We start from the raw sequence: 24481 nt of genomic DNA on the forward strand, positions 1-24481 counted from the left end.
TCCATGTGGAGCCATGTCTGCTTAACATCTGAGCAAGGTGCAGGAGAAGACGCCCAAAAGCCCCAAAAAGCAAAAAGCCTAAAGATGCTCTCGTGAGATGCAGTCATGTTCGGGGGACCTTCCCAGAACATGAGTGAATGTATGAGTGTCACATGGGTGACTCTTCGAGAAGGCGAAAGTTCGAGAAGTCAGTGTGTCTGTGTCTTATTTTTAACTCTATAGGTCTATGTGTGTATGTGGCTGTTTCAACAGCCACCCACACACACACACCAAAACCCTTACTTTGCACCTTTTCCGACAGTGCTTGGGGTGGGGGAGGTAAATCTCCCCCAAGATGTGTGTCTTATACCTGAGCATAATTCAGTAAAAGCAATTATACTGAATATGATCAGCAATTACATATACAGTACATGAGTAAATTAAATCATTAATAACATGAGGTTAAATAAATGAGAAAATCAAATGATTCACACATGCATGAGTGCGTGTAACCTCTCAAATCTCTCAAATCTTGGGTATTTTCTGAACAAGTTATCTCACTAATCAGTCATAAATACAGGCTGTATGTCACATACTGTGGTGGGTGCAGCTCACATAAAGGAAATGCAAAGCCACAAAAGACCTCTGCCTTTTGCAAGCGTTCGAGTGTGCCTCAGCAGGCATTTCAACCAGTCAATATCATAATCCTTCTTTAGGCAAATCAAGTGATGTTATAATTTTAAGCCTGTATCCCAAAGTGAGCTGTTGAACATAAATTACCTTCTAATAAATTCCCATATTTCCAACAGGGGTAAAGGGTACCTTACACTGAGTAGGAAGTAGAGACCCAAGAACCTAGACCCCCTAAAAGGGGTCTAGGTCTTCTTATTATTGATCCTTACTTCTTAAAATTAGCAGCAGACTTTATAGCTAAGCCTCTCGCATATCTTTTTAACCTGTCAATAGTCGATGGAGATTAGAAAGATAATGAAGTCTTCTTTTGTCCTCCCCTTATTAAAAGGAGTCGATCCACCTATTTTAAATAACTATACGCCAATTATTGGCTAAGATTCTTGAGGCTCTGGTGGGTGATCAAATAAAATATTTTTAATCTTTTAGCTAGATATCAATCAGGAAAAGAACCACTGCACCACCAGAGCTGCTTTGAAGCTGGTGGGTAAATGACATTTCTGTTGCACTCGACAACATCGCTGTTTTTCATTGCTTTTTGCTTGCCCCCCTACAAAAACACATACACACACCTAACTCAGGGGTAGGCAAACTTTTCAGGCACAAGATCTACCACTGCCTGACAAATAAAACCTCCTGCTTTTTGTCTTCTTTATTTTTTAACTTTACTTCATTGTCTTTCTGTGAATATATCTTATATTGCCTTGAGTGTTTTTTGTGTTTTTGTAATGTACTATGTATTGTATGTCATGATGATGAATTGAGTACAAAGGACCACAATGGAAACAAGTGTGAGTTGTGACCCAAAAGCGCAAGAACAAACACAAGAAACACTGCATACTTCATAAAGATGGGATTTGGGTTCAAAATCGACAAAGTGGCCTTTTGAGAAATGCTAGCTAGGTTAAATTCACAGTGCATGAAAATGAGACATGGCCTAAGCCGTAGGTCATATCCCTGTTACATTCTTTTAACCAATGAAACATGTTGCCAACTGCACGACTTTGTCACATTCAGTTTCAGTCATATTCCAATACAGTAAATCTCCCCAGTAGACATAACCTTTGTGAAATTTTATTGGAGGAACAGAAAATCAGCAGCACACATAAAAAAAAAAGTCAAATTCATGATAATGTCAGCATATAGTGTTAATCTCAGTTTTGCTTTGCATCTTCCTTTGGTCCCGAGGGGTTCTGAGAGTAACACCACTTCCTACATTTCAAGTTGGTTGCATCACAGGTGTACCCATACTGGCAGCAGTGCCTACCATCTGCACAGCACATCGCCTGAAAATTGATACAGTTCCTCATTTCAGTAAAAGTGTGACATGTACAGTAAATTAATAATGCATGTTTAATTCCATTTTAATTCAAGGAAGGCATTGGATTAAGGGGACCATGCTGAACACTAGTGACAAAAGTCACAAAACATATTTCAGCCCTCCCTGTGTGATTTGATCAAGATCAATGTTTGATGGGGGTTATTTTAGGCTTGTTTGTCCTCGTTTACTTTCACATTCTAATTTACTTATTCTATTTTCCGATCAAATTTTCGGACTATATTCAATCAAAGGGGTGGTTTAATTTAAGTAATGGCAAAGCCGTTTTAAAAAGTCTTGATTGTTCAATGTTTTGTAGGCTTATTGTTTGTAATCCCCTCCATGATGCATACACCATTCCTGGCAAATGATCTCATGTTGATTAGTAGTCTGGGTCCTCAGGACTGAAGTTGAGAACCAGTACCTGGTAGAGATAAATGCTAGCAGTTGTCTGGGTCTCCCATCACTGGAGCCCAGAACCATTGTTCTACAGTATATAGGAGTCTTACCAGTGGGTAGGGACAGCAGACCCATTGGTCTCTAGGTAGCTTGCAGCATGTGTTCCCTGCCGGGCAGAAGAACTTGTTGTCACAGCGGATGACTCCAGCCTCAAGGGCACTGGGCTTTGTTAGAGCTGTCAAAGGTTTCTGCAAAAAGACATTATCGTAACAGTGTAAGCTGCTGTCTTTGGCCACAAAGTTACAGTATGTTCACACGCAAATCCAAATGTGCAAACACTCCACTTTTGAGTGATCAAAGCTAATAATGAATAAAGAAAATGCTTAAACATTTATGTGCCACCAAACTCAGGTTGGTCCAATTTGCTACACAGTTTGGTTTGGATACAATCAGGTTTTTTGTTGTTTGAAATTATACTAAAAACGCTTGCTCTCCCATTACTGTGTTTATACAAATAATAGTAGGTGAAATGTCTTCCAATCAGTGAGATTATCATCAGCCATCAGGTAAAAACAACCCAGTTTGAAGAAGTGCAGTGATTTTGGCCCCTGTACTTGGCTTATGTACGATACAATAAAATCATGTTAATTTACCCATTTGTAACCCAGTGTACAAATGTAACAAAATGGACCATTGCAGGTCCATTTGTACACTCTCAGAGTTAAATTAACACTGAGTATTTTACTGTCCATACATATTGCTGATGATTGCAAAATCAGACTGATATTACGTCAGGAGGGGGAACAGCTCTCTCTGAATATGGTCTGCAGGCAGGTCCCCACTGAACTGTGCACTGAGAAGCAGTGTTTATATGTGGATGATAAGAACTGAACTCTATATATATAAAATATAGGTATATTTCCTGAGTCAGCAAAGCATTGCCTTAAGCCAAATTTATACTTTGAAGTATGACGGTGTCGCTTCACTAACTAGATCACTGATTTTCAATTGAAGTATAGGATTGGACTACCAAGCTCTCCTTCTCCACCTCCTCCACCTCAGCTCGGCTTTGCATCAGGTTACTGTCAGGTCCCTGGTGTTGAAGTGGAGAGACGGGGAGGGCAGCCACCTTCTTTAGCATCGGTACACTCATCCACGTCTGAGCAACTCTCTCACACGACTGTGTGGTGAGTTCGCAGCGGAAACCTGATGGACAACAGTGGGCCTTGTCGCAGCAACACACTGCCTATACACACGCACGCGCGCGCGCGCGCGCGCACACACACACACACACACACACACACACACACACACACACACACACACACACACACACACACACACACACACACACACACACACACACAGTTACCGTTAAGTTGTTGATTGCCTGAATGGCCAAAGATTGTTTTCAGATCATGAGTTTTATGGTTGTTATTGTTCAGCAAGCCTTGACTCACGTTTGGGTAATGGCAACATCCGTATCCTTCCTCGGTCTTACAGCAGGTTGAGTGATCAGTGCATTGCTTCCCGTCAGGACATGTGATGGAGCAGGACACCAAACCCCACCCTGCTACACCCATAAGCACCAAGCTGGTGATCCTCCACATCTAGACAGAGAGTGTGTTGTTGAGTGACTTGATAGGGCAAAGTGTGTATGATATTGTAACTTATGATTGGCCAAAATTTCGATTTGGATGTTTAAGGACTAGAGTTGCACAAACTTTTCAACTCTCCACATTTAATTAGAAATTATATAAAAATAGAAAAGATATGCCCAAAGGGGAAATTCATATTGTCACCAGCAGAACATGCTTTTAAACAACAAACAAAACCAAAAGAAGAAACAGAGGGGACAGCCACCATTACACAACTGTACAGTATAAAACAAAGATCACTCTTCATACTTTGACTCTCTATTCTAGCTGGATAGCAATCATTTCTATGGAGTGTTTGTTCAGTAACAATCAGGATAGAGAACTCATACAGGATAAACAAGTGAAATTGGAAGTGATACATACGTATACATATATGTGAACAGACAAAATTGGAAATTGAATACGATAACATTCAAGCTGATAAATGGTTATTACATTACATTACAGTCATTTAGCAGACGCTTTTATCCAAAGCGACTTACAATAAGTGCATTCAACATAGGTAGGGAACGAAACTACTAATCACCAGAAGTCTTAAGTGCATTTCCTGCAAAAACAAGCAAATTCTCTCCTGATTGGTTGAAATCTGCAACCCAACTTCAAATGTATTCTATTTATTAAAGAGCTGGAGCGACATGGAGACCGATGTTACTGAACAAACACTCTATAGCAAAGATCATCAAAATATAAAGCTTTAACTTTTCAATCAAAAGAAAATGCATTCGTTCATTAGTTACCAGTGCCAACATTATTTGTTTGAAATAACATGTCTACAGTGACTCAATGTGTCATTAATTTTGTGCCTTACCTTGTGCCTGGTTGTTGGTTTGAGTTTATTTAGCTGTCATAAGTTAAGCACCACATAGCAAAGTGTCCCATGTAACCTATAGCACTCCTTTTTATACTGGAGGGTTGACCTCTCACTTTACAGAAAACAGGAAGTAAAACTTCATGAAACTTTGTGTGAAGCTGTTCATATACCCTGCAGAATACCTACTGTTCACACATCCAAGACACATTAAGCTTTGATAACCTGATATTCCTCCTGGACCCCCTGCATCTCGTAGAACTTTATACTGTTTTATCAAAATGCTATTAACAAGTTTATTCAGAGGAACTTTGGGTACCAGAGGGATAACGTTGGTAATGGCAAAAGTGGTAACTATAGGCTCAATACTTTCAGTAGGCTACTGAGTAAAATGACAGGGTAAGTTAATTTTATTTTGTGTGTTGTTGTTTTTTTCATTCATTTTTCAGACATTCATCAAGTATTAAGTAAGTCATATTTACATTCAGTGGTTGAAAGGAAGATAGGATCAACATACTGACAGACAAACATGTAGAAATACTGTAGATCACAGACCACAAATAAAACGTCCTGCAGTCTCTCCAGCTTCCTCATTTAAAGAATTATGAAATCACAACTTGTGACAAAGACACATGATGAGTTATTGTGAAATCTGTTTATTCACATTGATGAGGCATTCAATTTAACAAGGCGACAGTGATTTACATGATCGAAATTCTTGTCAAGCTGAAAACAAGGATTTGGTGCCTAATAGAGACCAAATGTGATATTTTCATTTTTGGTTGTCTTGCATGTTGCATGTTGGGACACACAGCTGGTGCATGGACTGTCTTCAGAGTCACAGAACAGCACTAGATCTGAAAACAAATACAGGTCAGGGATTAATTTTAATTACATGAAGCATCATAACACATGATGTTACAATATATTATGTACAACATGCTGGTTTCCAGCAATCCAGCTAGTAGAGGATAAGGATCAAGTGTTACTTTTGAGTTGAATACTTTTAACTTGTTTATCCTCACAAACCTTTATGACAAAAGGCTCCATAACCACACTGTAAATGTATATCCTTATGCTTACCTCCTGTTCATACACTTGGTTCTCCCATTTGGGGATGTAGTTGGCTGGGACGGAGGCCAGGGCCCGCCTTGGGGCAAAGGGGTAGGGCAAGCCCTGTTTCTCACATCTGGTGTATGTCTTGTCACAGTCGAAGCCATAAGGACAGCAATGGGCCCCATTCAAACAGCATTTACTCTGTGAAGGACAGAGAAACCAACAAGAAGCTCAAAAGTGGTCAGCTGATAGTTCACAAAAATCTTGTTTTCATGCAGTTGAAAATAAATCGGACATTCATTAAATAATTTAATATTTAGCTAATTATTTTTCCGTTCTACCAATATAGACAGTAGCCTACATACTTTGTATTGTTAGCAACTTCTTAATACATAGTGATTTGCTTAGACGTAATACAAATAGTTTGGGCTTATTAAGCCTCTACAACAAAATGACATCCATGGTTTAATGCTGTACTCAATAAATCATAACTTAACGTACCGGGGAGTAGGGGCAACACCACCATTTGCCCACCAGTGTGAAGCAGCAGGAATAACCATCATTGCAGAAGGCCTTGGTGTCACACCACACAACTTCGGTCTTGGATGGTTGGACCATTTCCTCGCGCAGGGTCATCTCCAGCTCCTGGCTATGGTCGGGCCTGGTTTCAGAATCTCTCCCCAGTAGGTGAACCATTTGGAGGGACTGAGAACTTGGCTCCTGTGGCGCCACCTTCTCCAGCATGGGAAAGCTGTCCTGTCCAAACTGTTCACACGTGAGTGTTGCAGCATTGCAGACCTTGCCACTAGGGCAGCAGCGGACATTGTCAGCACAGCACACAGCCTGGGGAAAAATCAACATACGCAATGATACAAACTGTTGCGCATACAGGAAGACTCATTGCAATTAACACATAATTGCTAAGCATTGTCTGACTCATTAACGGTGGAAGTGGGCCCTATAGTCGGCCCGATATTCACACATGGGCCATAACATCTTACTGGTGGGGTTTCCAACCCTGAGTATGACGTAAGTGCAAAATGGCTGCTGTATAGTTATGGTCAAAGCAACCGGTCTGGGTAAAAGAAACCTTCTGTCACCCTTCCGCAATATCTGTATTCTCAATTTTAACCAGGGCTATCCGGTCAACACAACACAGGTGCCCCTTTGCGAGTGCTAACTCTGCATCTGTTGCTGTAGTGTTGGTAATGTCTTTGCTACAAACATAGCCTACTGCCTCCTCGGTCACACCTGCCATGGCCTGCTGTCGCTGTCCATCGGCGGTGGTGCTGAATTCCACTATCAATGCATGAATTGTGGACAGACGTGGGCAGTCAATGTATCGTGGCTGGCAACTGGTTTTCTTTCTCCTTTAGAACAAGCTTGTCGTGTGGCTTGCTTGGCTCGATAAGTTACACTTTGTGTTTATGATTGTACTAGATTTTCAGGCCATCAAATCCGTCCTATATTACGCTGATCAGAGCAATGGCCACTGAGTTATGGCCATTTGAAATGTTAGAAACTGCTGTAACACTACTGTAGTGCCCCACATGTGTGCACATTTTTTGGGGGGTGTAACTGTTGTCATGACAGTTCCCAGAACAGTATTTGTGCCGTGTTTGGTGATGATTGGAGCAACGGTGTGCCTGTGGCCCCCGGGGGAACCTGACGTGGCCCTGGTGTGACTATTGTCATGGCCGACTCCTGAACAGTGTTTGTGCCAAGTTTGGTGCTGCTAATTGGAGAAATGATGCACTTGTAGCACCCAGGTCCACTGTCTGGGATGTAACATTTGGGTTCTGAACCATGGACCTAACCCCAAGCGAGAATCATACGCCTGGACCACAAGTCAATTTTCCCCATTCATTTTTGTTTGGCTTACCACATTTTGTGTAGCCTACCTCTATTCATGTAATTAAACACTGATTCACCACTTGCATCAGTTTCCTTTTACATTTATAAAGCACTTTCCAATGACGAAAACCTTAAAGTGTGGGCAAATGTGGTGCAGTTCATGTTTTTGGTGCACCTGGTGATTGCCATGGGGTGTACTCATGGGGTGTACTTCATGAAAATCAAATTCTCCTCCTATGTACTAAAACTTTATCTGGTAATGTTTCCACTCACACACAGCCTACATACACACACCATTTCTAAATATATTGATTCTCTTGACTGATTTGCAACCTGGCAAAAGCTAATTGATCCCAATCGATAGTCAGCTATATTGAATAACTTACATGAGAATAAGTTGAAATATTGAATCACTTTGGCCACTCAACTTATATTTTCTTATAAGTTCATTTTGCTTACAAAGGTTTCATGGATCAGTGAACCTTTTTTTTTTTTAGCAGTTCCTCATTTTTAAAATAGCCTACATTTTCAAAACATGTGACATTCATTTCCTGTCTATTAATATACAGTAAACAATAACTTTACAGCTAAGTCTTATTGTGATCATGCAAATTCAATAGCAGTGCTGTTGTTGACTTACATTGGAATAAGGGCAACAGGAAAATTTGCCAAGAGTCTTGGTCGCACAGCAGGTCTGGCTATCTTGGCAGCGATTACCATCAGGGCAGATGTAACCAAGAGAACATCCAGCTGCCATCAGCAACAGTGCAGCACACGTCCACATCTAAAGAAGAGCAGTGATGGAAGAAGTACTCACATTTTTTTAAATAAGTAAAAGTATCAATGCCACAATTTAAAAATACTCTGTTACAAGTAAGAGTTTGATATTCAAAATTGATTTGAATAAAGGCACAAAAATGTTGACATCAATTTGTACTTAAAGTACCAAAAGTAAAAGTACTCATTATGCAGAAATGTCCCATTTTTCAAATATATTTTGAAAATAGCAGATCTGCAAGCAGGTATATATAGGGCTGAAGATGTTAATGTATGTTTTGTTAATATAATAAAATGAGCAAAGTAAATAGTAACTAAAGTATTCAAATAATTATAGTGGAGTAAAAGCACAATATTTTCCTCTGAGATGTGTAGAGTATAAGTAAAAGTAGTAAAAAATTGAAATACTCCAGTAAAGTAAAAGGAATTCAAAATTGTACTTAAGTAAATATACTTAGCTACTTTACACGACTGAAGATAATGGTAAAAACAAATAAAGATATGCATTTTTTTAATTACCATTAGACAATATTAAACGGCACTAGAGTTTTCCCACTTTGCGTATGTTTGCGACCCCTAGTGGCGATCGGTCAATTTTGTTTAAATAGGCTACCTGATTTTCATTTAGATCGAAAAAAATAAAATGTAAATCTTGTTACCTTTAATTGGTCATTTTCTGTATGTTTTGAACCACGTGAAATGTTTTGTTTTTGTTTTTTTTAGCTAAAGGAAATAAGTATAACAACCTTGTTTTCTTGGCAGAATTGTGACTTACCTTGTATGGCTGCGTAGGTGTTCTCAGATGTCTGGGTGCACACTGAGGAGGCTACAAAGCAGTCAGACAACTCTTCACCAATACAACCCGTTTTTATATACAGCTACACAGCCTGATCCCGCCCCGTGTCCAAGTGTCAACCATGACTGTATGAGCGACACTACCCGTTTTTTGCAACCGTATGACCTTATGCAAATGAATATATCACCTCGATGTATATCCTGTCTTCCCCTTCCCCCTTTTATATTTGAATCGAGAGGCCATATAAGTTAATAAATAAAATAATAAATTAAGTCCCTTTCAAATGTAGTTCTATTCTAATCTAGGTGAATTTGTGGCCCCTTAAAAAAGGAGTTGGTACTACCCCTCTCTGCAAATATAGGTAGACTACCGTGTAGTAGGTCTATTCCACGTGGTGGAACATAACATTTTTGACACAGCACATTGGAGCACAGGACAATTATCTTTTTATTTAAAATGATGACATTTTAAGACCATTTTAACCTGTTAAAATATAGGTTGAAAAACTTAAAACAGGGTTGTTTTAGTTCCTCCCTAAATGTTAACTTCTTTAAGACCCCTGAGAATGGAATTTAAGAATGAAACAATTATATTTACGATTAAACCAAAACAGTCTAAAACTAATTACAGCATTCTGTCTTAGTTTCGGTATGCATCTGCTGAACCATAGGGAACATTCCAGTAATGTAATGGGAATGCTGTAGTGAAAATCGCTGTAGTTTTAACTGGTCAGTCTAGACTCTATAGCCAAACTGAAACTATAAACAGTGAATTTAAGATATTAATTAATCCAAGGCAGTGATTCAAAAAGGATGCGTGCCAACTAAATAAAGTTGTCAAGTCTAAAACAATAACACTTTAATGAATAGCCATCGTTTACTGTATACATTTACATTGCTGTCAAACTCATCACATCTAATGGAAAGGGAACTATATTCCCGCCGGTACGAATTTTGACCATGTAATAAACATTTTTATGACAAGCCCAACTTCAATATGAGGCTGGCAAGACAAAGAGAGAGGTCATCAGGTGTACATGCATGACACAGGCACTAGCATAACGGCCTCACTGTCCCACTGACTTCAGCATTAGAGATCGGAGAGGTCTGGGTATAAAGCAGACAGTAGAGGCGAATTCATACTTTATTGCACAACTCTCGACTAAGATGACACATTTTTCAGTTGGAAATGCATAATTTTTGCTGAACGACACTTGTCAAAAGGGTTGTGCAATGAAGTAGTAGACTATAAATTATCCCTCAACTCTAGAGGGCCAGCATACAAAGGTGGAAAGAGTGCTGCTGAACAGGACTAATTAAACAATAGAAGTCATTATCTGCAGGGAGTACAATAGGCTCTTGGTAATTGGCTGAATCTGCTCTGCAAACCAACAGCATTTCCCTCTCTGGTAAATGAGGATTTAACAAGTGAATTATTACACGCCAAGTACTGTAGATAAGATCCACAAATGGCAGGTCAAACAAGAGCAGATTTGAAAACTGAATCTGTCCCTGTAACTGACCTCAAAAATACAATCCAACTACCAAAACAAATAAAAAATAATGTAGATTTGCCACTTAAAGGGCCGACGGCCCCTTACTCCCAAAGCTTCCTAGTCTTTACTTTCCCCACCAACACCTTTGTGTCCAAGAGGAACGCAGGTTTAGAAATCTGTTGTCCTCTTTACTCAACTGATGTCCCCAAAGTTGGATGTGGAGAAGGTAAAAAAACAAAAAACATACAAACCAATCAAAGCCAAACCTAACTAGTGAACTGTCATAAAGATGAGAGGTGTAAAGCTGCAGTTGTTAGGGCTAATCCATACTTCATCGGCTGAAGTGTCCGCTTGACGGAAATAACTTCTATTCAATTGAAAATCTAAATTCTTAGTTGAAAATCCATTATTTTTGTCGAGTGACGCGGTCGTGCAACAGAGTATAAATTAGGCTTTATTCGTAATCGGAGCCTGACTGAGATGCTGCCGCCTTCTTCTTCTTCTTCCTCCCATGCTTCTTGTGCTTCTTTTTCCGCTTCTTTTTCGATTTGTCCTGTGGTGGAAAGAAGGTGCAAACGTTAACATCGTTAACAGGCATTGTGCTTGTTTCCAGTGTACTAATTTCATCAACAAGACATACAATACATTACAGATCAGTAACACCACCAAAAAAACAATATATATAATATATATACTATTAACAGAAAAAAAGAGGGGTGGGTGCGGGGGCATAGGATGCCACTCTTACGGGACTCCTTCGGTGCGCTGTTTGACTCTCTGGAGGCAAGTTCAATGCAACAGGCTTGTAACAGCTATGCAAGATGTGTGCAGGAGTTGCACTTAGAGGCAGACCTTTATTAATTCCATGGGGGAAATTCCATAAGAGGTTTAGTGTATTGCTCAGGGACACTCAACATGTATATTGGGTGGTCCGGGAGGTGAATTGGTGACCCTCCGATTCCAGACAGCCTCTCTACCCATTAAGCTACGGCATAATAAGGATTAGGAATACTTCCAAGAATTTAGTGCTTCTTTCTTTCTTTTTTAAATTCAGTACAATACACATCCGACATTCAGCTATATCTTACCGAGATGGTATTCATCGCTCTTCTGATATTGGTCTCTTCTTCTCTTCAGCCTAGTACTAACCCAAACTGATGCATTGTGTCTAATAACTGACATTGACGTAAGATACTTACTGTAATTCTGTCCTTCTCTTCACTACTTCTCTTTTTCTTCTTGGCTTCAACCTGGTGAAAAAGTAGAAATGAGAAACCACAAAATAGTTATCGACTGCCACAAAGCCACTACAGAGGAACACAGTTTGTTTCCCCCATGAAGCTCTGAACATTGACCCAGCTGCCAGGTCAACCGTCTTTAACTAGTAAAACACCTGCTCGCCAACAGAGCACATACAGTATTTTTGGACACTATCTCGAACAAGATCTCCTCATATATTGTTTGTTTTTAGACTGCATCTAGGGAAGAAAGAGTTCACAACATGAAGTTAGCCTGCATAATATTAACTGATATGCATTAGGTTTTGCTTAAAATGAAACTGTCTAATATACAAGCAGTATTCTTGCATACATAGCTAATCTGCAAGAAATCTCAGCAAGGTTAATAGCGTTGCCAATCATACAAGGAACCCCATTTGGTGGAAATGGTATATAGCTACTACAACTCAACTAGACATTACTTACGTGCAAACAAAAAATAACTGGCACAAAAATTGTTTAAAAGCACAAGGACACTTTGGTAGCGGGTTGGGTTGCGTAGTTACCTTGTCATGATGCAAGATATCTTGCTCCGTTGCACAGATTATTAATTAATTGGAAATTGATAATCTAATTGTTTGCGTTCATTTATGTAGCAAGAGTGACTTTGAGAGCGGTTTCCCCGTACAATGCAAGTCAATGAGGGGGCTATTTTTAGATTATCAATTTCTATTCAACCACAGCAAGACATCTCGCCAATTGGTCTAGTTACACCATGACAAGGTAACTACACAAACCAACCCGCCACCCAAGTGTGCTTGTGCGTTGTGTTGCCATAATGTGGACAGAAAACATTCAAAACCATTTGAAAATGTAACGGCATTTTCAAATGTATCCACAAATTCCACATTAGCATGCAGAATACTTTCTAGTCTACTGTCCGTAGAATACTGGTAATGGTCATTTTTGCTACTGTATGCAAGCAATACAATATCCCAAAGTCTATTGATACATGACAGTTTTCAAATTTGCAAAAGGTTGTATGCATGAGTATCTGTCGATATGAAGTACATTTTAAGTTCAAACAGTAACTTGTTTTAGCTTTGTCTAACAAAACATCAGTTCAGCTTTTATCACCATCTCACCAAATGTCCCTGATATATTAAAAAAAGAAGAAAAACCCTGCTTTTTTTGTTTATCTTTGGTTTGGTTCAGTTCTTGATTTTTACTCACACAGGACAGTACAGACTCTCCTGTGTTTCACGCTTACTGCTGTTGATGCTGACACCTGAAAATCCCTCCAGGGATCAATAAAGGCTGATCTCTTGCTGTCCATGTATGCATCTATATACTTACTCCTTCCTCCTCTTCAGAATCAGCTGAGGACTCTGAGGATGAGTCTTTATGGCTTCGCTCTGCCTTCCTTCTCCTTCGCCGGCTTTTTTCATCCTGTGGCAAACATGAGATTGAAAGACTTAGAATGAATTGATGAGCATCAGAACAGACTTTGAATTCATTGACGAGCTTCAAAACTGCAAAAATGTGTGGAATGATTTTGATATTAAAGCCTTGCTAATGATATTAACCCAAATTATTTTAATGTTTTCAGGCCAAGGACCCCTTGGCTGAGAGAGAGATGAAGCAGGGACCCCCACTACATAGTGTAAAATGGTGACTGCTCATAAGTCCGACATCCCACTACTCCGACTACGTGGCTTCCGCGCGCGGATAGGGTTAGTAATGTCGGAACAATGACATGTCGGAATAATGACATGTAACTGTGTAAAATCATTTAGGATTTAGAAGGCGTTTCTATAATGGGCCTCAGGTGTAAATGGGTTAATGTGTATTTTCAGACATTAAATACAGCTTTGCAGTTGTTTTCCAGGAAAAATTACAATGGCCATGTTCATCACAGGTATGAATAACGCTGAATGAAGCAGCAGTACAGCTCTGGAATTTGTTTTAACAGTTTCTTCGATTAATTCTGGCTATGAGTCATATTTGACAGACCACACTTTCAAACGTCCCGGACCCCATGTTGAAGACCCATACGCTAACCAATAAGCAATAATGCATTTGCAGTCATGAAAGTGCTATATGAACCAAGTATAGCTAAATGCGGGTACACGTAGTAACATCCAACTCACCTAGAGACCATCCGCTACACTGACCTATACGAAAAATAAATGTTCTATACACGGTTTGAGGTTTGCTGTGAGAATCTACTACATCTCCCATGCTGTGTCATAGTGCGTAGTACATAAATGACCCAGACATAAAACTGCACGTTTTTTAATGGATGCAAAGCTCAAATATTGATTCAGATCATTATTTTATTGCAAACCAGTTATATTCTGGGGGGAAAAAACACCATTTACAAAGAAAATCCACTGGCAGTCGCAGACTTGTTAACTTCCGTAAGTTGAATTTTGCGTAGGAAACTTTTTTTCAACGTTTCCTACTTCCGTGCAATCTTCCCTGTGTACGTGTATAAGGCAGCAATCATAAAGCTGTCTGGGGGGCGTAAACACTTTTAAACTGAAGTACTATTGTCGGTTATCAGTTATCTATGAGGATAGTCATCTAAGCGGAACAAAAACATGAAATGGATGATAAAAATGAAGAAGTACCTTTTCTTTGTCTCCTTCCTCCCTGGGTCTTTTCTTCTTCTTCTTGGAAAAAGAAAATCCAAAAAAAAAGACAAAACAGTATTTAGAATGACATGGACCCCCAAATTGATATGTATGCATTTGGCCGCAGACCATGACAAGTTTAAAACAAAAAAAGGTGCATTTCAGCTGGGCACAATTCAGTATTAAAAAAGCCCAGAATGGTGCATCTTGCCAAAACAAATATACATTAACTCATATCAAGTAACTCATAAGAAATCATATAACTCTACGGTTGTCAAAACACTTAAAACAAGCATGAGACCAGTGTGTTTGCTTTGGTACATGTAATTCTTTATTACAATGAACTTATCATTATAATGTTCCCCTTTATGTAGCAGAGAACAAAGTACTCTTAGAGTTCAAAAGGGCAAGACTCCAGTGCAGTGGTAAAGGTGCTCACTAAGTCAAAACATAATCATAGATGAAAGGGGTCCCACTCCCATCCAAGGGCAAATCTTCAAGCACACTCCAACGAGCAAGGGATTACTACAAAAAGCCTCTAATGAGACAGTAGGGCTAAACACATTTGAAAAACAATTAAAACGCCAAGGAAGCATGAGCTCGGCCCTGGCCTCCCTGGCTGTGGGGGACTGGTGTAGGGCTGGTGTAGTGCCCAGGATCACTTAGGAAATTGGCACCGGGTGAAAAAAAATGGGTTACAAAAATCGCGGGATAAAAGATATATATATTTTTAAAAAAGGACGCCGACCAGTCAACTTGTTCTATTTTCTCCACTCTAAGGGAATGTGAATTATAATCTGAGAAAGAGGCAAAAATAGTGAAAATAATCTACATGCTCACAACGCCGAGTATGTAGATTGGCTATTTTCACAATATTTATCTGTGGAACAGATTCAAACTAAATGTAATGCCTCAACTCCTATTCCAACAATTCCAAGTGCTTGTCTTCAAAATAAGATATTTTTTTTTGGGGGGGGGGGGCAATTTGAGCAATGGTTAAAGGTTGTTTGCATACATGTATGTTCCTATGGGTCTCTTCATCCTAAGGCCCTCCCTCTTAACTAGTAGATAACTCTAGGTTTGTTCTTTAAAGAGGGAGCTATTATCAAACTAAGTTAAAAAGATGGTGATAACCCTTATTTAAAGAAGAAGATATCCCAGTTTGATCCAATGATTTGTTTAATCTGTGAAAATACACCAGAAGTGTCTTTTTTCAATTTGTTTGGTTGGACCTTTATGTAGCAATGGTGATGCGATCTCGATGATCACTGCACATTAACTTTGCTGTGTTTACAATTAGACAGCTTTTTCCAATGCTTTGCAGTCGTTTTCAAGGAAAAAATACAATGGCATGTTCATCACAGGTATGAATTATGCTGAATGAAGCAGCAGTACAGCTCTGGAATGTGTTTAAACAGTTTCTTCGATTAATTCTGGCTATGAGTCATATTTGACAGACCACACTTTCAAGCAATGAAATGTATTTTTTGACCACGAGAAAATAATAATGCTGGCTTTATATCCTTTAGTAATTCAATTCTAAGATGTGACATTGAGCAGAGTAATATGCTTCATCATGCAAATTGAAAATTGCCTGTAGTAAATATTAGAAAAACTTGAAAAACGAAGAAAAAAAAAGACAGATTTTGACCTAGAAAAGATCGAGAGAGACATGCAGTTTGAATGGACATTGGACATGCCTGAGCCAACCTTGCTTTCTGGGTCGGATTCAGCTGCTGAGTCGTCAGACGCCCTCCTGGCTGAAGACTTCTTCCTTTTCCGCTTCTTCTTCACACTTCTCTTTTCATCCTGTTAAAAATAAATAAATGCAATTAATTCATGTGTATTCTGTGACGGGTAAGCTTCAAAATAAATAGAGACTCCCATCTGCCTCACTGTTTTTCCTTTTCTTTCATTTATAATAGTCTTTTTCCATCATTATTAAAGAATATAGTTTTTTGAAAAATAAAATAAATAAAAGCCAAGTTTAATGCTTCAGCAATTCAAGCATTATCTGCATACAGTATCATCACTACAAAATCAACTCAATGTCAACCCGTAAGAAAGGACCCACTGACTCAACTCACCTCGTCCTCGGACTCCGAGGAAGAACTGCTGGAGGAATCAGAACTCGATGAAGAGGAAGATGAAGAATGCTTGACCAAAACATAACCAAAGCAGAGCTCGTTAGACTTGATCGTCATTCACTGACCTACTTAAAGCTGTATAATGTAGGACATTCAGACATCAGAATACGGGAGAGCTTTCCTCACCCTGCTTGATTTCTTCTTCTCTTTCTTCTTCTTCTAAGACACAAACAAAACAAAGTCAGAAAAGCAAGAACATCTTCACAAATTCAATCCAAAATATTTCACGGCAGAGAGGAGACCTACCTCTTTCTTCTCCTTCTTCTCCTCTTTCTCCTTCTCTTTTTCGGCAATCTTTGTCTCTTTTTCCTTGGCCTTTGTCTCTTTCTCCTTTGCCTTTTTCTCCTTTTCAATGGCCTTGTCAGCCCCGGCTAACAGCTTCTCTCTGTTTTTAGCCAGCTCTTTCCTCCATCTCTGAGGAAACAGTACAAGTATGTTTTACAACTGGATAATTATAAACAATTTCACTAGCAAATGTAATAATCATTAAATGGCATTAAAACTAGGGATCTAAAATATCAAACATTGATCGTCACTTTATAATAGTGAGAAATTCATTGATATATATTAATGACATCCATCCTATATTAAAATTGGCCAATGGGATGGCGGGCAGACCACGGCCACATCACTGACTCACGCATAACCATAAACAAACCCAATACGCCCATATATAGGGCCATAGCCACGTCACTCTGACATAACTATCAACAAACCCACCCGATATGTCCATATATCGACATATATGGATTTCCAGTTGTCGAGAACCGCTGATCCAACTGAAATGCCCATATATGGGCAAGCCAATATATCAGGGATTTCAATATATGGGCATAAAAGGGACATGGACTGACAGATACAGAGATCTCCATATATGGGCACAAAAGGGACACAGACGGGTACAACAGGTACTCTGATAAAGCTCCCGACTTAAAGAGATATTGGTCGGATCGGTGGTTAAGCTCTAGATGTGATTTTTTTCTAAACTACATTTTTCCTCACCAAACTATGGACAACAAAAAGGCAGAAGGTATTTTCCCCCCTATGTTAGCTGACAAGGCAGCTCTTACTGCCATGCAGCAATTTCTGGCATTGTTTCTTTTTTGTTTATTCAACCATGCTTGTATGCTGGTCAACTACAGTGAGTATTTCAAGTTGAAATGCGTGTCTATATTGTACCTGGAAGTTTTCCCAATTATCTATGCTTTTAAGAGGCATTCATACCAAGTTAATTATGTCTAATTAAAACTGTAAGAAAGACTACAACAGTACAGCTTCATCCATATGCAAAGTACAAGTCTCTTCTCTCTCAAGTGCTCTTATGGCAGTCCCTGCCAGTGCACAAAATATTTTCAGATGGGGGTCTGTGTCCAAATACATATCAATTTGGGGGGTCCTTGACATGAAAAGGTTTGAGAACCACTGGTATAGAAGCACAGCCCTGCCATATATTTGTATAATTTGGACATCATTCTACAGTAGATGGACTAGTAAGACCAGTGATACCGGCTGAATGGAATTAAGTAATGTCTGCCGTTCAGGTGAGGGAGATGTACCTCGTTCATCTTGTCCTCAAAGTCAGCCAGGGCTCTGGAGCCTTTCTTCTTCTTCTCCAGCTGCTCTTTGACCTCCTCCCTGGAGAGAGAAGTGAAACATTCAGCTATAAAACACTGCAGAAATGTTTCTTTTTAATGTATGAAAGATTAGTTTATATTCCATTTCTACTGCTGACTCAAATGTTCACCATTTCCATTTGAGATTACCTTTTGTTTTATACAATGCTTTTCATTGCACTGCAACAAGGGCATTTTACAAAAAAGACTTGGTATAGAACACAGGAAAACAAGTCCATCATTCCATCCTAGGTACTACAAGGAGATCCAGGGGGGATCCAATCAAGGTTTTTATTGTCGCATTCAATACAGCTGCATTATAGAGAGTGGGGAACGTCGTCTAGCCTGGTAAACCCTCCCTCCGGAAATCTCATTTTCATTCGATGTCAGGAAGGAGTCTGGCATGAACGCCCATTCTGCAATATTGGGGAGTTTCCAGCGAAATCAGGACCCAACCGCGCCTATCAGCGTCGTCGCTCATCGTTCTGTGATTGACAGCTTACGTTGGCCAATCAGGTGGCGAGTTCGAGTGAGCCCGAATGAAGCCGAGTGCAGCCTGAGTGACGCCGAAAAAAGACGAACGGCAGCCATTGTTGTTCTGCGAGTGCCTTCACTTCTTACTTTGGTTTTTAAAACGGTCTCAAACTTCTTTTTTGAGGCACGGAATTTACTATTAAGATATCGTTTGGATAGAATTTAGTTGTTTAACTTCATATATGTGGTCAATTAATCATGACAGAGCCTATTTAAAAATATAAATTCAGAGAACCGGGAGGGGCGGGCTGTGACACGCATGTATCCGCATAAGGCAACCTATTTTGGGCTGGGCCGTCTCAAAAGTCCCGCTGCGTCATAATAGTGACGGAGGTCGTAAAAATCCACTGCAATTGGCTGAAGGGGAAAAACGATCATTGGCTGAAGGGGTTGTCAGTCAACGGTATTACTCCCGCCCAACTCCAGCCCGCAGCCAATATTGCAGAATGGGCGATCATGCCAGACTCCTTCCTGACATCGAATGAAAATGAGATTTCCGGAGGGAGGGTTTACCAGGCTAAACGTCGTCAGCATCACATGGTTTAGCGGTAGCAATTTTCTTTTGAGTAGAGGGATACTGTAAACATTCATGTTGCTGAGTAAACACACAGAACGTAGACGATGCACTTTCTATCTTATTCTTTTCCAATTGTACACTCTTGCTGGATTATCAACTATAACTGTTCTCACAAGTGGGTTAAGAAACGGTTCACTAATGGTCAGCATTCACTTCCAACTTGAAGTGAAACTATGAAGCTCAGATCTACCGGTTAACCAAGAACAACCGTGGGAACAAACATCACCTTCTGTATTACCTGATACATGTTTGATTGTTCATGACATTTTCACACTTCAGTATGATCACAATCAGTGATCGGAACAGCACGATCGCCAATTCAAATCGGACCAACAGTTTCCGAATTGCTTCTTATTAGGTTGTTAAACTGTTAACATTGCACAACTAGCTGGCTGCGAATATAATAACATAACTAAGAAATTCAGTGCCCCCCCCCCGCCCCCCCGAGGCAAACCAGTTTATGAAATGTTAAAGTGTTATCCATCTGGGTACATTCATTACACCTCAGCACACTGAAGTCAAAGTAATGCAACACTGAGTGTCACTGTCTCTGATTAGTACTTGATGCTGCCCGGCATGTTTTAACCAAGTGTGTTTGTTCAGCTCTGTAATAAAACAGAAAATACAATTTCATCCAATCAGGAAAGAGTACCCAATTATCAGCTTGGGTTTTAGTGTTCCGAGTTCCAATTGTGTGTTTGTTTTTCGAGTATAAGTTCTATCTCCTGAGTGGATGAAATTGGTACACTGACCTGAAAATGTATTTTCTGTTTACTAAAGAGCTGGAGAGACAGGGTGACCCCAGTTAGTGCAAATATAAATATAGCAAATAATCAGGATATAGACCAAGCTAGTCAACACTTCAAATCCAACTGAGATTAAAACCATAAAAAACAAGGTATGTTATTAGGTATTGATTATCTTATTATTAAAGTTTAACGTTATGTTAAATAATAATAACTTTTTTCCATCTGCACAGTTGAAGCGGTACTTAAATGTGCATTTGACTTCCAGACAGCCTTTCCCACAACATGCGCATTGAACAGGACCATCAGGTGATGCTCTAACTTGTTTTTTCAGGTTCCTGTGCTGGGGTGCTGTCAGTGTGCCGTGTGTTGCGTAGCTTATGTTAGGCATAACTCCCTTCAAGGTCACTGAATGGTTTGATGATGAGTGAACTTTCCACCCAATCCAGAGATTTGAGTTCCAGAGACTTGTAGAATCTATGCCGAGGTTCACTTAAGTTATTCTGGTAGCTTGTGGTGGCCCGACACCTTTCTAAGACACTTATGTTGAGTTGTCTTTTGTCACTCATCTAGATATCTCAATCAATCAATTCATCAATCCATCCACACACATAGCTATATGCTGTGCATACATTTCTATATAAATAGCAGAGTCACCTAAGTGGCTGCATTGGTGACAATTAGTAAGTGAATATTTCAAAGTGCAGTGTGATACTGATAAATAGCAGAAAATAATAATAATAATTTCAAATGGCAACTCAAAATATGAACAGGACCTGCACAGTCGATATCAGGGACAAATTGCCAGGGGGGGGGCAGTCATAAAACGTAATAATGCTCTCCAACAGTGAAATGATTTGACCTGTACTTACCATGTTGGCCGAGGTCTACTGAGATAATCCTGAATAGATGGTCCTTGGTTCGCTGGAGGTCCTCTGGCCCTTGCAGCAGCTATTGGGTTGACATAAGACTGAACCACACCCCACACACACACACACGCACACACACACACACACACACACACACACACACACACACACGCACACACACACACAGGACTGATGTTAAAGCATTACTATATAGTGGGCTTCTGTTCAAATTAAAGTGATGTATGAGATTCAGTCCACGCTAGGTCGGGCCAAATGTGAAGACGTGAAGATTCCAGGTTGCTGCTGCTACTTGCACAAATAATACTGTGGATCCTGAGCAACCAGATAAAAAAAAAGGCCTTTCTCTCCCATGCCAAGACTAGTTTCCATATTTCAAAACCGAACATAATGTTTATTTTATATATGTGTTTATTTGACAGGGACAATACAACAAACAATGTATCAAGTTATAAAAAGATGAAACCGTTGCATTGTATATGGGGTTTATAGCTGAGGCTCATTTGTGACCCCAGTACCTTGTTAGGCCTTTCTACACATAATATCTACCTAGTAAAAGGGTATACATTACAAAAGACATATGCATGAAGCTCTAGACTACACAAGTACAAAAGCAATAACATTCCCAATGTACAGTCATGAAAGCAATGATGTTAATGTTCTAAAACGTGCCTAACACATCAGTGTTCGCAGCTTTGGTTTCATTTCAACCAGTATCTAACCTTTTCACTAAATATGTTGAGATCAGTTATTCAGTTTTTTTTCTCCAGTTGGTAGGGCATTCTACAATAAGATGACTAACCAACAGTGAAACTCTGTTTACAAATAAAAAAAAGCTAACTTTGCTCTATATATAGCATCGCTAGTTAAAGGGCTCACGCCATATTTTAAGATGCAGTAAGTCTAGAGTTGCCTGTATGACACTTAAAGACAAAGATACACATTGTAACGACAACTAAAGTATCCCGACACATTCAGGTAGGATATATTCTTGTTAACAGAACATAAATGAACGATTCAACGTGCGATTCAACGCATGTATAAAAGTGTCCGAAAGTGCTACAAAACAAAGGCCTAGCACTGCTCGGGTTACCTAGCTAACGCTAACAGTGGTGAAAAGTAACCGAGTACATTTACTCAAGTACTGTTACAATTTTGATGTCGGGTCTATTCTCTAAATGTCAAGTGTCTTGAGACGACTTGCTGTGATTTGACACTTTAATAAAATGGAATTGAAGTACTTTTACTTTACTGGAGAACCTCCTATTTTCAATAGTTTTACTTCTACTAACTCAAAATATTGAACTTTTTACTCCACTACAATTATTGAATACTTTAGTTACTAGTTACTTTGCAAAACATACATTAACTAGTTAATGTAACCTATAACATATACTTTGGCTATTTCAAAATAGCCGATCTACGATCTGCTATTTTAATATGATTTTATAGATTTGGATACTTATGAAATGGGACATTGTGCATAATGAGTACTTTCTACTTTGGTACAATTTTGATACCAATACTTTTGTACTTTTACTCAAGTAAATTGTTAATACCAGCACTTTTACTTGTAACAGAGTATTTCTATATTGCAGTATTTATACTTGTACTCAAGTAAAAAAACGCGAGTACTTTTACCACCACTGCTAGCTAATGCTAACTTAGCTCACTGGCTAAAGAGCTACACAGCTAGCTAGCATTCTGTTGCTGGGCTTTATGCCTTTTAATAGTTTTACAAGGGAATCTCTTATTCATTATTACGTACCACTCTGTTGTCTCGCTTCCCCATGTCGAATTATTTCGCCGAATAATATATATATCACGCCAAAGGCTGCTAACATTAGCGTTACATGGCTAACGCTAACATAACGCTAGCATAGCCACATTTGTTTGTGTTCAATCATGCTCTGCTGCTGCAGCCTCACTTGATGCAGACAGTGTCGCCAGGTTTTAGAGAGAAGCAAGCAACCGGGTCTATGAAAATAAGCCCAAAAGAAGCGAGCCCGTTCTCAAACTTCTTCATGTCAAGGACCCCCAAATTGACACTTATTAGCCCGCGGACCCCCATTTGAAAATATATGCCAGGGACCCCCATAAGAGAAGATTTTTAACGGCTCCAGTGATTCTCAACCATTTTGATTTCAAGGACCCCCAGTTTAACATGCATTTAGGCTACGGACCCCCATTTAATGGCATTTATACCTCTGGGACCCCAATTTATATTGTAAAATCAATGTTAATTTAACTCTGAGACATTTGTACACTCTCAGAGTTACAGACCCATAAGGGTCCACTCCATTTGGTTCCTAACTATCCATCATTTAGCTGGGGACCCCCTGGAACCACCTCAAGGACCCCTGGGGGTCCCCGGACCCCACCTTGAGAACCAATGCTTTAAACATAATGCATTGGCTATTTTAGAAATTTTGAAAAATGTGGAATATTTTTTAAACATTTTAACAACGCAAATCTTGTAAGGGGGTCCCTGGCATTTAGAAACAAGGCAATCCCGGAAGAAAAAAAAACGCAACCCGCAACCACGACTACCAATATTTAACAAGCAACTTTACAGAAAAACAAGCCCAAAGTCGCTTATAATAAGCAGACTTGGCAACACTGCTTGTAATGCGCAGGTTTTCTGGAGGAATTAGGAGACGCAGGTCTGCCACTTAGCGGAGGAATCTGCTACCTGCAGGCAAAGCAATGCAAAATCGAAAACCCAAGACGTTTATTAAAGAGAGGTTGTCTTTACTGGCAAAATGTACTGTTTGGCTTCAATAATAAAAGTTTAAGAAAAGTGAGGTATTCATAATTAACTTGACCATTATTCTAGCAAAATGTCATATACATAAATCCAAATTGAGTCATTCAATTTCCAAACCTTTCATTGTGGGATCGCTAAAGCGATCACACTAATGTTATTGTGCATATTTATTATTATTATATATTTATTCCGCCCGTTTTTTGGCACCTAACTAGTCCTTCATACTTTTAGCTACAAACTCCGTTCCAACTCTTCAACGTTCGGCCTACTCAGGACATGTCGGCTATTATTCAAATTTTTGAAATAATTTGTACTTTTAGAGATATTGCACTTTTTACTTCTAAAAAAAGCCCATTCATTTCAATGGGGAAATTCATACTTTTAGCTAGAAACTCCGTTCCAACTCTATAACGTTCAGCCTACTTATAGGACATATTGGCTACCATTTGAATTTTTGAAATAATTCAAATGGGAAAAAAAGTTTTTTCCAAAACTTTTTTTTTTTCAGAATTTTTTTTTTTTTCAAT

The 24481-nt window shown here is 39.3% G+C and overlaps 3 protein-coding genes across 5 annotated transcripts; all 3 read right to left on the minus strand.

The window, feature by feature from the left end:
* Positions 1-1730: 1730 nt before the first annotated feature.
* LOC311061166 (progranulin-like) lies at positions 1731-4915 on the minus strand. Its single transcript, XM_084079725.1, has 5 exons — positions 4853-4915; positions 3847-3996; positions 3417-3632; positions 2497-2634; positions 1731-1955 (listed from the first exon to the last, which is right to left on the minus strand). The coding sequence occupies exons 2-5, from the start codon at positions 3994-3996 to the stop codon at positions 1824-1826; spliced, it is 636 nt and encodes a 211-aa protein (XP_083935851.1). The 5' UTR covers positions 4853-4915; the 3' UTR covers positions 1731-1823.
* Positions 4916-5503: 588 nt separating this feature from the next.
* On the minus strand, positions 5504-9430 carry LOC311061448 (progranulin-like). Its single transcript, XM_084080100.1, has 5 exons — positions 9315-9430; positions 8403-8546; positions 6410-6751; positions 5936-6109; positions 5504-5709 (listed from the first exon to the last, which is right to left on the minus strand). Exons 2-5 carry the CDS (start codon positions 8544-8546, stop codon positions 5704-5706), a joined length of 666 nt encoding a protein of 221 aa, XP_083936226.1. The 5' UTR covers positions 9315-9430; the 3' UTR covers positions 5504-5703.
* A 748-nt stretch (positions 9431-10178) lies between these two features.
* fam133b (family with sequence similarity 133 member B) lies at positions 10179-23108 on the minus strand. 3 transcript variants are annotated; one of them, XM_084081340.1, is made up of 11 exons: positions 22956-23108; positions 21173-21270; positions 18387-18465; positions 17077-17244; positions 16957-16986; positions 16771-16839; positions 16394-16492; positions 14681-14722; positions 13404-13496; positions 12030-12080; positions 10179-11383 (listed from the first exon to the last, which is right to left on the minus strand). In XM_084081340.1, the coding sequence occupies exons 1-11, from the start codon at positions 22977-22979 to the stop codon at positions 11285-11287; spliced, it is 852 nt and encodes a 283-aa protein (XP_083937466.1). In that variant the 5' UTR covers positions 22980-23108; the 3' UTR covers positions 10179-11284. The 3 variants fall into 3 exon arrangements, with proteins under 3 accessions (XP_083937466.1, XP_083937465.1, XP_083937464.1); XM_084081339.1 differs by having other exon boundaries at positions 14681-14719; positions 16957-16989; XM_084081338.1 differs by having other exon boundaries at positions 16957-16989.
* Positions 23109-24481: the final 1373 nt, after the last annotated feature.

This window comes from Gymnoscopelus microlampas, assembly GCF_963454915.1.
Source record: "Gymnoscopelus microlampas genome assembly, chromosome: 15".
Lineage (NCBI taxonomy): Eukaryota > Metazoa > Chordata > Actinopteri > Myctophiformes > Myctophidae > Gymnoscopelus > Gymnoscopelus microlampas.